Source organism: Berghia stephanieae, chromosome 2, assembly GCF_034508935.2.
Source record: "Berghia stephanieae isolate SIO BIC M18660-M18661 chromosome 2, UCSD_Bste_1.3, whole genome shotgun sequence".
Classification (NCBI taxonomy): Eukaryota; Metazoa; Mollusca; class Gastropoda; order Nudibranchia; family Aeolidiidae; genus Berghia; species Berghia stephanieae.
Genome location: NC_088361.1, coordinates 76,937,866 through 76,953,616, shown reverse-complemented (window position 1 = coordinate 76,953,616; position 15,751 = coordinate 76,937,866). Strand labels below are relative to the sequence as shown.

The 15,751-nt window shown below is 33.7% G+C and overlaps 1 protein-coding gene across 1 annotated transcript in view; it reads left to right on the top strand.

Annotated features, from left to right (window-relative positions):
* LOC144965556 (G-protein coupled receptor 54-like) overlaps positions 1-15,751 on the top strand; it is a 114,905-nt gene that overhangs the window by 64,106 nt on the left and 35,048 nt on the right. The window contains exon 2 of the mRNA XM_078901023.1: positions 3,134-3,247. Coding sequence (XP_078757149.1) covers positions 3,189-3,247 — 59 coding nt within the window. The 5' untranslated portion in view covers positions 3,134-3,188. The remainder of the gene's footprint in view (positions 1-3,133; positions 3,248-15,751) is intronic.

The window sequence follows — 15,751 nt, the reverse complement described above, 5'->3', positions numbered from 1 at the left end:
GGAAATTGGTTTCTAATACAGAATATATAATATGCAAAATCTCCAACGGTTAGATTCGTAGCCATAAACACGATGTGACGGCTAAAAGTTGAAAAGTAAACAACATCAATATTGCATATTTTGTGGAGCAGGTATTGTGTCTGGAATGTGACGACATATGAATGTTAGAAGTTGGATCTTGTGTTCTCGAGTATAAAAATGTATACCATATATTGAATTCATGTAATTTGTTTTTTATGATATCATTTAATATATGATTCCCGAACATTTTGATATAGTATCGTTAACATTTTGATTTTTAATTTAGGCTTACAAATCATACATTCTGATAATGTTTTTAGTGCAAATTTTCAGATGAGACCAACCCGATTCTATCGTAAAATTTTACGCGACACATATGACAATATCAATATTGATATTAATGTCTTCTAAATAAGTCAGCTGTTTTATTTAGAGTATTTGCTGAAGGGTTGCAAAGGAATGAAATAACTGCTGTAGTTACTTTCAGGTCAGGGTCAGATTTTGCTTTGTGTTAAACATCAATTGGTCTATAATTGTTTGAGTACTACGTCATCAATCAGTCAGATATCACTTTTTATCCGACCTTCATGTTAAAACAAAGAGGGAATCTTTGTTACAATTTTCTTAACTGCAAAAAACACCAGAATGCCTGTATCGCAAAACATGTGACGATTTTTCTATGGTTAGAAAGGAGAGTTTTCAGTGAGAACTAATAACACAACAAGCAGTCTTATGCAATAAGAAAGATTTGAGTGACGTCAATTTTATTCAGTCTATTGTCCGACCATCGGCGCCGTTTCGTGGCCTTTGTAAACTCATTGAACAAAAATTACGTCTAAAAACATTTCATGACCGCAAAAGAAATCGTGAGCTGTATTCAATAGTCCAACAAATGGGATCATAAGACTTGTTTCCTTGAGAACGACTGACTACAACTCACCAATAGGGGCACTGATCTATATAAAAATGATAATCAAAGACAAGTCCTATTGTCAGGCGATAGATAGTTTGAATATGACGTTACTCAGGCCTTTGTTATTGTTTTTGCCATCCGCGTTTGTGAGTTGTTCTCACTAAACTGGATTAACCAGACTATAGATAGTATGCAGATGACGTCACTCAGGCCTTTGTTATTGTTTTTGCCATCCGCGTTTGTGAGTTGTTCTCACTAAACTGTATTAACCAGACTATAAAAGTTCATGGTTACACAGAGTTTGTGTGTTGGTCCGTTATACTTCCGGATGGCAATGTTGTGAACTTCTTGGCCAAGCGCATTCTATCTATAAAAGTTCATGGTTACACAGAGTTTGTGTGTTGGTCCGTTATACTTCCGGATGGCAATGTTGTGAACTCCTTGGCCAAGCGCATTCTATCTATTGATAGATTGTTTTGACGACACTCAAGTCTTTGTTACTGGTTTTTGCCATCCATGTTTATGAGCAATTCGCAGTAAACTGTATTCACCAGACTATTACCGTTCAATGTTACACATAGTTTGGTGTCTATCTATTGATACAACAAAGTTGACGTCACTCAGGTCTTTCTTATTGTTTTTGCCATCCATATAATGAGCAGTTCTCTCTAAACTGTATGATAAAAGTTTAAGGTTACACATCGTTCTGTTTTCTGTCCATTATATTTCCGGATGGCAATGTTGTGAGCTTCTTAGCCAAGAACACAACATTTATTGATGGTTTGGGCTTGGCTAAGAAACTCACAAAATCTACTGATAGTTTGCATTTAAGTAAATTACTCACCAATTATGCCCGTCAGATTAATGTATCAAAACACAAAAACGTGTGTGACCTTTAACAGAGAACTAATCCTCCTGCTGGCTGTCTAAAACCACTAGCAAAGAGGTGAGTGACGGCATATTTACTGTACAGTACATAATTCAGTCTTTAATGGTAGTAGGGTAAAAAGTCAACAGCAATGTACATGCATCCAAAGATAGATATAATTTTGAAATACTCAATAATTGAGCATTTATAAAAAACATGATATAAAACTGAATGAAAAAAGAATGTCTGCGCATTCTAAAAATGAATAGCTTAATAGAATTATTTTTGGATTTTTAATGACAGAATCTCAAGAGCTCATTGTTTTAAGACATTCCAGGCATCTGGATCAACAATGTTAAAAGTTCTATCATCATCATCATGTAGTTCCATATCTGAAGCAGACGTCGGAGGTCATCTTCCGCCAAGATGATCTATCTCTTGCCAATTCTATTAAAGCAGCGCCACCTTTCTCAGCTTCACCTGTCCAAGTTCTTATCCCTTTCAAATAACTTATTCTTTGTCTTCCTCTTATTCTTTTTCCATTCATCTTTCCAGTCAAGGCGAGTACTTCCAAACCAGGGTGGCGGATAATGTGTCCTAAAAATTCCATTTGGCGTTTGATGATTTTTGTTATCAGTGATCTTTTTCTGTTTGCCATTTCTAAAATTTCTTTGATAAGTTTTAAAAAAAAATCTTATGAAAGAGATTGCGAGGCTTAATTTCCTACTTGATCGCAAATTTATTGACGAATTCTCTAATTCAAGCATGAGGTTAGTTCTAAGTGAACTGTGACAACTTTATGAAATAGAAGAGTCATTTATAGACAATTCTATCCGAAACTGGGAGCTATTGCAGGTCTAAAAGCACTTAAATATCCTCCATTTTAAAAATCCCTCTTGTAATACTGGTCTAGCAGCTTGCGGCTGTAAACGTATTATGCTATACAATAAAAATAAATTATGAAATTTGTTCTTCTCTACGACTGAGTAGCTCTAGAAATAACTCTATGCATATTACTTCAATATAAAACACATGCAATCATCAACTATACACCTTATTTTTAAAGGGAAAGTGTAATCAAAGTAAACTCCCCACCACCTCTTTCTCCCCCCCCTCTCTTTCTCAGCTAGGAGATGGGTGCTGTATCAGTTGGTTGCCGAGTTTGTCTCCATGACAGCGTGATAATTCTCATTATTCTTGAATATGAATGCATTGTAATTTTTTTCTTCATATAATAAAATAACGATTTAAGGTGGGGGAATTTAATTTGGAACCAATAAATCTGACATGGAGAATCTTATGTTATACTCTTTCTATCCATTCACAAACAGAATACTAAAAGAGACGGTCTTTAACGCCAGTCGTCACCCAGACACCCTTGCAATAATGACTACAGAGGCCATAACAACTACCTCCAACATCACTGATATTGACGATGAGTTCTCGTAAGTACTGTCATGTCTGAAATAGAATAATTAGTAGTCTAAATTTAGCTTCTTTAATTTTTCACAACATGTGCTGAAACATTCGTGCACTTATTTGCAGGTCTGATAACTCAATTCCTTATGGGCTCATTAGTGTAATGGAAATCTCAAAGAATAACGTCAATATTGTCCATTACAACAATGTTAAACTAAGCCCATAAGCAGGTTCGGATGTCAGACCTGCATATATGTACACTTAGGCTGAAACTTTACAGGAGGTTCCAAGCCAACAGCGACACAAAACATTAAAGACGAGATAAAATATCTGCTGCAAGGCGCCACTTTGTTTTTGTTTTCGACAGAGACAACGTATTTACGGCGAGGCATTCATTTTATACCAGATAATGGAGAGAGAATGTGAGTAAAATGTCTTTTTAAAGAGCTCATCTTTGCGCCGTGGACTCGAAATTTACACGTCAAGGGTCATTACATTACATACCGCCACAAAAATATTTAAAGATTTAGCTGAGCAAATATTATTTTTAAAAAGATGTATAATGCACACACACACACACACACACACACACACACACACACACACATATATATATATATATATATATATATATATATATTATATAATATATATATAATGTTTGAGGACGGAGCACAAGAAAATCCTTTAACTAGTAAAACAAAATATATTAATCTGTGTTTGTGTCCGCCGAAGTTATCTTACATTCTGACAGGCGACAAAACCAAGATATGAATGAGAAAATTGTTTGCCTTATCAAATTATTGATATAAAACAAAAATATGTGTGACTGAATCATCACGTAATGTTTAGAGATATGCGTCATCGCTCAAATAGATACTGTCAGATAAAACACCTCTGCATATCAAAAATTGACACAGTTTAGTTTACCGACCTTTTCTAAACATTCTTTAGAAGGGAACATCTCTCAGGAATTGAAAGGAAAGCAAGTAATCCATAAAACGGAACTGGAAATCGGTGTTCAGTGTAAGGATTGGAAGTGGAATTCTCCAGAGAGAACGAAAACAAAACAATAATTTGCGTGAATAGTTGAAAGATAAATAGTAAGATAGATAGATAGATAGATAGATAGATAGATAGATAGATAGATAGATAGATAGATAGATAGATAGATAGATAGATAGATAGATCGATAGATGATATAAACAGAAAATGTAGTAAGTAGAGAAGTGGCAGAAGACAATAGAGAATAAAAAATTTGCGGCGATAAAGGCTCGAATCCACGACCGTACTGATACGACAACTCCGCCTGGCCATGGGAGGGATGCTATGCAGTCGACGCAATCCATCACTCCTTGAACTTTTCTACTAACGTCGTTTTCTGTTATTATCAACATAAGTGCCTGCTCCACTCACTTTTCTGAACTATATAGTTGATAGAAGACATGGACTCAACTTATATATATATATATATATATATATATATATATATATATATATATAATTGATATATATTGTATAGGCAGACAAAACGGTAGATATTGACGGGTAAAAAGGATAAATTGACTGATAAACAGATTGATAAAGACTAGATCGATGATGAATTAGTAATAAATGGATGGGTGTGATAGGATATGATTTTGTGCAGTGTGGGTTGGGGGCGGAAGGGGGGGGGGGGGGGGGAGAGGGAAGGGCGTTGGATCGATGTTGGACATTGCCTCGACATAATTGCATACATTTTACTAGTATGTTAAATAACTGAAACCAACTAAGCAAATTAAGTACGTTTCATTTTCATTTGATGGTTGTTTTGTTGGAGATCGATACGTGTCAGAGACATTATATTTGTTGTTTATATCGTTTTGAAGTCTATATATTTTCCTGATATTTTTAATCACGCCAAAGGCCAGACAGCAATCAATGTCTGGTCAGAGAGGTTCGAGATCCTTGCAAAGTACAAGACATCTTATTTTCCAACAGAAAACGATGATTCATAAAAGAGCGTGTTTGATTTGTCAAATAATCAATATAAAACAAAACTATTAATGAAATATTTGGTAGTTCAACTTGCAGAGTTCTCTGACACAAAGGCTGTTTCCCGTCCAATATGTTGGGTTGAGTTAATTGTTCTCATTTAGATTATGTCCTTTTAACAAAAACAAACAATAAAATGTTTTACGTGTCACTGGTCCGTTGATTGCCGATACTGCACTGGTTTCTTGTATTATTAAATCTAAAATTTGCACTTTCTACGGCAAGAGGCTTTCATATAATATCTAGAGACAAATGATCTATATCACTTTATCTTGTCTGGTTTTCTCTTTCTCTCTCTCTCTCTCTCTCTCTCTCTCTCTCTCTCTCTCTCTCTTTCTAATAGACTGCTATTTAGCATTTATTAACCACCAACTCAAAACGCTACTCAGAAATGTTCAAAGCGGTGAATGTAAAAAAAAATATTGAGCTTTTATACGGCGCATTATCCATAAACATGCTCAAAGCGCTCTGACCGACAGCAACACGTAACATGTAGAACGAGCCATGACGCCTCATAGACGATATTACAATTTTTTTCAAACAGAGACATCGATGTAAAAGGCCAGGTTATCATTTTACACCTGAGTACGGTGAGAGAATGTGAATAAAGGGCATTTTTCAAGGACTCAACTATGCGCCAAGCCGGGTTCGAACCTAGGACCTTCCGATCCGACAACGTGTGTCATACCACTAGACCACATAGCCACACAAATATACAATCAAACGACAGAAATTGCATAATACACTTCTAATAAAAGATAAATGTAATAAGACTTTATGTATTGAAAATGAATTTATAAACAAAATAAATGTATACTACACCGAGAAATACAAGGGTATTCAAGATGTAGAACCATTCGAGTCTACAAATCCAGAACTTGAAACGCCTATAACGCTCCAAGAAAGTGAAGCCATACAAAATGTCAAGAACAACAGATTAACAGGTATAAGAACAAAAATGTCTTGACGACGAAGGCATACAAATACTGGTTTAAGATATTTAAGTCAAAACGAGTTCTCAATATTGGAAGTGGAAAACTCATTCTGCCAAACAAACCAAATACAAAGAAAGGCCCATTAGAAAATTTGCGACCAATCGTAATATTATCCACGCTAAGAAAAGTTTGAAGCACAATCACGCTCAACATAATTTGAGAAAAAGTAGGGGAATATCTATTACCATCACAAATCGGTTTAGAAGAGATAGAAGCACTGCTTCAAATTCTATTCCCGATATACCTCGAATCGGCCATGAAAGAACTAAGACCAAAATTACCGCCAAGACTGCAAGACTACACGTGAATTGATTTACGCAGATGATGCTGACGTGATCTTTGAATCAGAGAATCAAGGAAGAATATAAAGTTGTTGAACTTTTTATATAGCGCAATATCCACTAAATGTGCTCAAAGCGCTTTACAAGGGGTCTCTAACCAACAGCAACATTTAGGACGGGACATGACGCCTGTTAGGCGATTTTACAATTTTTACGGACAGAGACAACGCTGTTAACGGCCAGGTACTCATTTTACACCTGAGTACGGTGAAAGTAAAGAGCCGTTTCCAAGGACTCAACTATGCTCGAACCCAGGACCTTTTGATTCAAAGTGAGTGTCATACCACTAGACCACATAGCCGCTACACGCCAATGATATCAACTACTCTTGAAGCATGGAATCTAAAAGTGAATCAATCGAAAACAGAATATACAAATAAACAGATAAACAAACAAATAAACAGAAATTTAAATAAATGGAAAAGTGTACGAAAACTAGGCAATTTGATTTACGAAAATGACGACTCCATAAAAGAAAACAACTGGTCACCAATGCATTCAACTAATTCCAATGAATAGAAATTAGTGAGAATAAATGAATACAGATTTACGAGGCCTGGTTATTCCGATATTGGGGAATCACCAAAAAGAAAGTAGTAAGCTTTGATTCATACCACCGCAAACAATTGAGTAGCGTAATTGGACTCTATTGGCCAGAGAAAATTCCAATAATGATGATGATCTCTATGAAAAAACCAGGGTCCAACGTCTGAGTAATAAAAGAACAGCAGTGGACGCTATTGGGTCGCATCTTACGCTGTGATGATACCATTCCAGCTCAAACTGCAATGACAGAATATTTCCGTCATGGCTACAATAAATGTGTAGGAAGACCACCAACATCAATAGTAACTAAACTAAACCAGGATATTTCTACATATCAGAAGTTTTTGAATTCAGATGAAGCCGAATTGATCCCTGAAGAACTAAGAAAAACTGTAGTGCTCTCCGTATTAAAGTTCTTGACAGATTCAAAACTCTAGCCTAGGATCGTGGCCAATGGAAACAATCAACAACATGGATAGAGAGAGCAGCAATACTCCTCGAATTTTAAAACTCTGTAACTGAGTCACAAATACTCAGCAAGTGTCAGTCAGACTGCGAGGTTTACGACTTACTTACTTACTTACTCACCCAAAACGATAATATGTCGGGTTGGTTTAAAAATTGAATATAAGTCAGCAATTTCAAACTTTCGTAACGCTTTTATGATTTGTTTCTGAAAATGAATATAATTTCTTAAGCAAGAAAACTTAAATTCCATGATACATGCCGTATTGACCTTAATATCACTTTTTGACATCTGTTTACACTGACGTAATACAGTTTTGAGACGATGGGTAAACTTTATCCCCCAAAAATGTGAGAAACGGAGTCCAATTTTATCTCACCGACATTAGAAATAAACCCGTAACGTTTTAACAACGGTATCAAATTTTTTAACTCAAAATATCTTATCACCAAACTTTCTTTTCCAAGCTAATGGCCTTTGACATGACACTAGACCGGGATAAATAATAGCCCTTCGACTAGAACTAGGACTCAATTTGCTCGTGGCGTCATCGATCACACTTCACCATTTTGTCAAATTAAGGATACCGCGCTCAAAGATTAATGGGATGAATGATGTCCTTATTTTCGCAAGTCTTTCACCGAGACCTATTTTTGTTATAACTTGTGAAGTTCTTTGCTAATTGAACATCTTTATCTAACATCGATATCAATTGTTATTGATTGCTGCTCCGGTAACCCTTCGAGTGTCCTATACAATTTTAATAAACTTCACTATTCAAAATATGTTATTCCACCAGAGTAAATGTAACGTACTCACAAGTGTTAGACATTTAGCATACATTTACTGATCTCTTTATTCGAAAAAAATAATTTTAAAGTAAAAGAGAAAAACAAACAAACAAGATATAAAAAAAGCTACCACAATTTAAAAAAACAAACAAACAAAACAAAACAAAAGCAAAATTAGAAAAAGAAACCAACAAACAAACAACAAAACAAACCCAAACGAATCATTACTAATCACTAAAAATGTCAATAATAATAATAATGATGATAATAAAAATAATAATAATAATAATAATAATAATAATAATAATAATAATAATAATAATAATAATACTACTACTTAATAATGATAATAATAATACTAATAATAATAATAATAATAATAATAATGATAATAATACTAATGATAATAATAATAATAATAATAATGATAATAATAATAATGATAATAATAATAATAATAATAATAATAATAATAATAATAATAATAATAATGATGATGATGATGATGATGATGATGATGATGATGATGATGATGATGATGATAATAATAATAATAATAATAATAATAATAATAATAATGAGAATGACAACAATACTATTATAATAGTAAAACTCTGTTATAATAATTGTAGTAATAGTAATTCTAATAATAAAAATGGTAATAACATTAATATTTTTATTCTTACTATTATCATTATTATTATTATTATTATTATTATTATTATTATTATTATTATTATTATTATTATTATTATTATTATTATTATTATTATTATTATTATTATTATTATTATTATTATTATTATCATTATTATATTATTATATTATGATTATTATTATTATTATTATTATTATTATTATTATTATTATTATTATTATTATTATTATTGTTATTATTATTATGTGGGGTGAATAGATCAATAATATAATCTGGGCTTTCACGGTTGCAACGTTTATTAGTAATGAAGACCATATCTTTATATCAGTGATAAAAAAGGGCAACTACCTAAACAATTGCTTGATTTAAAAAGAATAATAAACGAATATTTCATCTCTTTGTATTTATTAAACGAGTTATTTTCATTCTGCTCAATAACACAACGAGCTTGCGAGTATGTGTTATTGCACGATAAAAATATGACAGAGCATAAGGAAAAACTTACCAAAAATAACAATAAACAAAAAACCCAATAAAAAGACCCCCAAAATCCCCAAACAAACAGACAGACAAATACAAGGATACAAGACAACAACAGAATGACAAACGAATAATCTTGAAAAAAGACTTGAAATCATTCGAATGAAATTTCGCTCTCTCAACTGCCTGTGGTATACACACATAATATTAGAACCAATACTCTTGGTGCAAATCTAAAGCTGCATTCAATTTTCAAAAATGCATAATTCATTACCATATCTAAAACTGAATCTGAAAAAGTAATGGCATGAAATCATGACTTAATACGACATGTGAAAACAATGGTTTATTCAACAGCCATTCGCACACGCAACGATAGACATCGGCTGACCCCACATAAAATTAACGATCCTTCTGTTACCAATGCGATCATCTTAAATTTACAACAAGTAATTTCATAAACATTTCAAATTGTTTTACTTTATTCAAATAATTCTAAACCCATTTGTCGGTGTTTCATATTCATGCGTGGCAGTAAGCCATTTAGGCTAAGAATAATGCTTTCATATTTCTAGCTTAAATTTCAGAAAATTTGATTCGGTGTTTGTTCCTTGCTGTAAGCTTAAACATATTGAAAGAGCCATGTATCAGTGCTGCTATGCATTTAAGTAAAATAATTACAACATCCGCCTGCCAAATTATACATACCAATGCACAAAATTGTGGGTGACCTTTAACGTTCATAGTCTGTTTAGTATAATTTGGTGAGAATCAATTACTAGCAAGCTGTCTAAAAATAACAAATAGAAGACAGACAGCCACCTCGTTCCTTCTATAGATGAAATAGACATTGGTTCCTTATGGTCTGCTAGCGCGTGAATATAGCTTTGTGTAGAATATTGATCATCTGTGAAACTTCCCTTTATAAATGCTCAGAATTCTTGGTTTTTTTTCTCGCACCCCCCCCCCACCCATCAATGAAGGAAATAATCAATCTTTTGTGAATGTTCCATATTGTATCGTAGGAGTAAAGCGGTATGGACAAAATCTTTTAAAATCATGATATAAATATCATTTAATTGGAGATGAAAAAAATATTACATGAAACTATTTATCTTTTCATTTCAACAATACATAATTTATTAATTTGTCTTGGCAGTAAATGTTTCTTGTTTCGCGAAATAACAAAAAATTCCCAAACGAAAATTGGTCTTAAGGTCTATTCCAAGGGAAGACAGCAACGACCCTGGCGTCAGGCACAGTGCAGCACCGCAAGATGAACTGGGATGGGGTGACTTGCTTAAGGCAACACAGTGAGGTGGGGAGTCGAACTCGGTACCCTCTAGGTTTTTGGCAAAAACTATACCGCTGTGCCACACTGTCCAATAGTCTAACTGTCTCAAGATCTAATTTTATGTCACGGCGAACCTGAGGCTGAAGACTAAATCTTAAGTATGAATTATAACATATGAATGAATCAAAATTATATCAATGAGGGCGGGTCATGATAACATTTTTTAAAACTGTCAAACCATAGATATTACCCACCACATCTAAATGCTACTGGTTTGGTATGAACTAGATGAAGAACAATCCCAGATATGGTATGTATGAGGCAGTGTCAGATAAACAAAGAGAAACATACAAGAAATAACAACATTGTAACAAATCAACCTGACTGGACTGTGACAGGTTGATTCTTTGGGATGATTTTTTTCCTGTATTCTTCTTTCCATTTTGTCTGGCACTATTTCACAAACACACACACACACACACACACATACATACACACACTTTTTCAGATATAAATCTTACACCAGTGCTTGCTCCATGCTTTGCATGAGAACGCTCAGTTCAAAGTTAAGAAATTGTTTAATTTTGTGAAACTTGAGAAAAAAAAATTTAACCGCCTTAATGATTACTAGGAGCAGGTTTAACTACCAAAAGCAATCTCCTTAATGATTGCGTAAAGCAAAGTCAACTTCAATCTCCTTAATGATTGCATAAAACAAATTCAACTACAAAAAGCAATCTCCTTAATGATTGCATAAAACAGGTTCGACTACAGAAAGCAATCTCTGCATCCACTGACATCAAGAAAAGAAAGAAAGAAGAAGCAAGATTTGGACTTCATGAATACAATATACAACACATGGCCGCAAGGCCATTGCAATTTTCCCTATGAGTCCAATAAGTAGCCGTGGTATAATAATAATGTGGCATGTAGGTCAGGTAGATCTTATACAGTACGTGGATGTCATGGTCAGTGTGACAGCTCTTTAATGTCCACGTATGTCATGGTCAGTGTGACAGCTCTTTACTGTCCACGTATCTTCTTCAATTAATCTTATCTCTATTTCCCTCTTCCAAAGCCCAACTCCCAAGGACATAACATGTTGCACATAGCCTTTATGTACTTACCGATAGTATCCATTTGTATTCAACTGCAATATCATAACAATACTTCAACTCAAACTTTTTTGATTATACTCGAATAAATAACCACTACAAAAAACATCTTTTCCTACCTTTCCAATAAAAAAACTTTTAGATCATAATATATAAATTAATTCAAAATTCAGATATTCAAAAAACCTTAGACCGAGGGTTTCAAGAAAGTCTCGTGTATCCATGAAACAAAATTGACGCCACTTAGCTCTTTGTTATAGTTTTTAGACAGCCATTTTAATGATTTCTTCTCACTAAATCCTATCAATCAGACTAAAAATGTTTAATGTTACATACAGTTTTCTGTGTTGGTACGTCACAAACGATTGGCGGACATTGTGAGGGTTTTTAAGGTAAATGCATAGCATCAATAAATATATTGTTGAGTTCATTTAGATCGGTATATAAAGTAAACGTTATCTAGCCAATGGGAAAACAAACATCGCTTTGTCAAAAGGCAGTCGGACTTCACTTTTGAGTGGATAGGCATTTGGTTTAAAGAATAAATCAGCTTCCCCAATGCCAAACTAAGTCTTATTCATTGAATTCCCAATATTTCCTTATTTCTGAGCCATTTTGTATATCTCTTTTTTTTCTGCCGTAATCTGAAAAACATGTTTTTTCAATATTGGCTGGAAAATTCGTCCTTCAAATATAGATCGATTAAAATGGCTTTCATCTTGTTAAAAACTTGGGACTTCAAGAAAGTCACAGATTTGAGAATCCTTGACGAGGTGACTGCATTTCAATTGGTCGATATTGGACGATATTTCTGGCCAGTATCTTAATAATGTCCCTTTTCAGTTTAGGGCAGACAATCCTTACTTTAATATTGGTATTCTCTATCTCCCCATACCCAACTAGTAGTAGAGGTACTCGACGTTGTTCGGAGAGATGATTGTGTTTGGCAACTGTATTTTGATCTAGTCCTCCAGCTTTCCCGTGGTTTAGGGAGTGTATTGCGATTTTAATTTCTGTGACTAGGGTTGACAGGAATTATATATATATATATATATATATATATATATATATATATATATATATATATATATATATATATATATCGGAGCAGATTACAAATGTTGGATTGCACTCGAAGGAAGTCGGTGGTAGATTCCATCACTCTGAAACCAGAAGTTCACTTGAACAAAGTATGTATCATCTTCCCAAGGTGATTCGTACCAGTATTGTGACATCGCACTACTGATCCTTATTCCATCCATTATCTCGCGGCCCATTCTTATAGAAGAGGACTAAGAACATAGTCCCCGACTTCAGTCAGACTTCAAAAGTTCGCTTCTTATTGATTATGAGCTTATCAGGCAAGTCCCAGACTAAACCCACACCCACTTTGGCCCAAGTTTTAGTCACCCGTGAAGATCGGACTTCATCGTTAAGTCTAAGACAAGTTACAAAGGTACCTTAGCTTCAACGAGAGAGTAACCATTGTTATGATATTGAGAGAAATTCGATTCGGAATACGAATGACAGAGGCAAAACGTGTCCTGTCGCTATTGAAACTGGTTTGTTAAAAACTGTAAGAAATAAAGTCGAAAGTACACATTCTAATTAACAACCAATAAAAAACAAAAACAAAACAAACAAAAAAACAAACATAAAAACGACCCCCCCCCCCACGAAAAACCCCCGAATCTTTTCGGACTCCTGAGTTGCGAGTGAACATTTCGCCCGAAACTCGAAGGGTTCGCATTGAAGAACAAAATAAATCGGATTAGAAAGTATAATGGAGATATAAGTTATTCTGCTTGCATTATAACTGACTGAAATTATGTGAAAATTGTGTGATTGATTGGAAACACACGTTCTGTTTTGTTTGTTTGTATTTTCATTGGCCCAAATATAGAGCTGACAGTCAATATCACGTGACTTGATTCATCAAGTGGATATGACAAATTAAGTAGTAAAGTTAAAGTTCAAAGATAAAACTAAATGAAACAAAATCTATACTTGGTATGGTGCTAATTGAATCATTTATGTTGGAGAAGTATAATGACCGATCTCTTATCAGCACAAAATAACGGACTTTGTCAACTTCCTTACCATGTCAAGTAGAGCCTTAATTTCCTGCGATATTTCAAGTGCCGAATCCTGGGTTGAACATTTTTGGAAGTGACACCAACTCGAGAAAAATGAGGTTTATATATATATATATATATATATATATATATATATATATATATATATATATATATATATATATATATATATATATATATATTTCCGCTGATGTTTTTAGAGCAAGCATTTTGAAATAGGGTATTACTCGTATATAAATCAGCGGACAACTTATTTTCTTAAAGCAGGCTGAAAGACCGAATAATTTTACAACCAAACGTAACTTCTATCATAAACTTGACATCAGTCGATAACAAACCGGGTCTGTAATATTCAAGCACAAAACCGGATCTAAAGTGAGGCTCTGTGGCGTTGTGGTATGACACTTGCATTCGGATCGGGAGGTCCTGAGTTCGAGCCTCGCTCGGCGCATAGTTGAGTCCTTGAAAAAAAAAGGCTCTTCACTCACATTCCCTCACCGTACTCAGCTGTAGAATGAGTACCTGACCGTCAGCAGCGCTGTCTCTGTCGAAAAAAACAAACTGTAATAGGCGTCATGACTCGTTCTACATGTTACGTGTTGCTGTTGGTCATTGACTCTTAATGATTAATAATATTAATAATAATAATAATAATAATAATAATAATAATAATAATAATAATAATAATAATAATAATAATAATAATAATATTAATAAAAATAATATGAATAATGATAATGATAATAAAAATAATAACAATAATAATAATAATAATAATAATAATAATAATAATAATAATAATAATAATAATAATAATAATAAAATAATAATGATAATAATAATTACAATTTTCTATATTTTGACAACCCAGAACTTGGACGCTGTTATGCTAAAATGCTTTGGGTACATTAAAATTTTAAAAATGATTTCTTAAATTTTGAGAGATGGAAGAAAACATGCGCTTCTTGTCATTAAAGAGCTTGATGATTTTTTTCTGTCTTTATATTGTAGAGGATGTAATTAAGATTGAAAGGTTCAAACCGTTGACTTGACAGAAGCTATACAGTTGTTTTTACTCAAGGGAGAGATTGGTCGCTAAGTTATCTTGAGTCAAAACTGATCAGTTCCCATGGGATATGGCATATGACAATAGTCATTTTGTGGTAATAAAGAAAACTTTGGATAGACTTCAAAACATGCCTTCAGAGTATGACAGAGGGTATGGAGGGAGAAAAAAATATACAAGAAGAGAGAGAGAGAGAGAGAGAGAGAGAGAGAGAGAGAGAGAGAGAGAGAGAGAAGAGTGAAGAGAAAGAGATAGATAGGTAGATAGATAGATAGATAGATAGATAGATAGATAGATAGAGAGAGAGAGAGAGATAGATAGATAGATAGATAGATAAATAGAAATAGAGAACAAGCGAACGATATATATATATATATATATATATATATATATATATATAGAGGTAGATAGATAGATAGATAGAGAGAGAGAGAGAGAGAGATAGAGAGAGAGAAGGAGAGAGAGAGAGAGAGAGAGAGAGAGAGAGAGAGAGAGAGAGAGAGAGAGAGAGAGGGATATGAGCTATGCTTTTATTACCAACACTGTTGTAGCTAATCTGTCGTGTTCTCGATTTTCAAAATTTGGCCAGAAAACTTTTTCTTCAGATATCGATCGATTTAAACGATCCTCATCTTGGCAAAAAAGCTC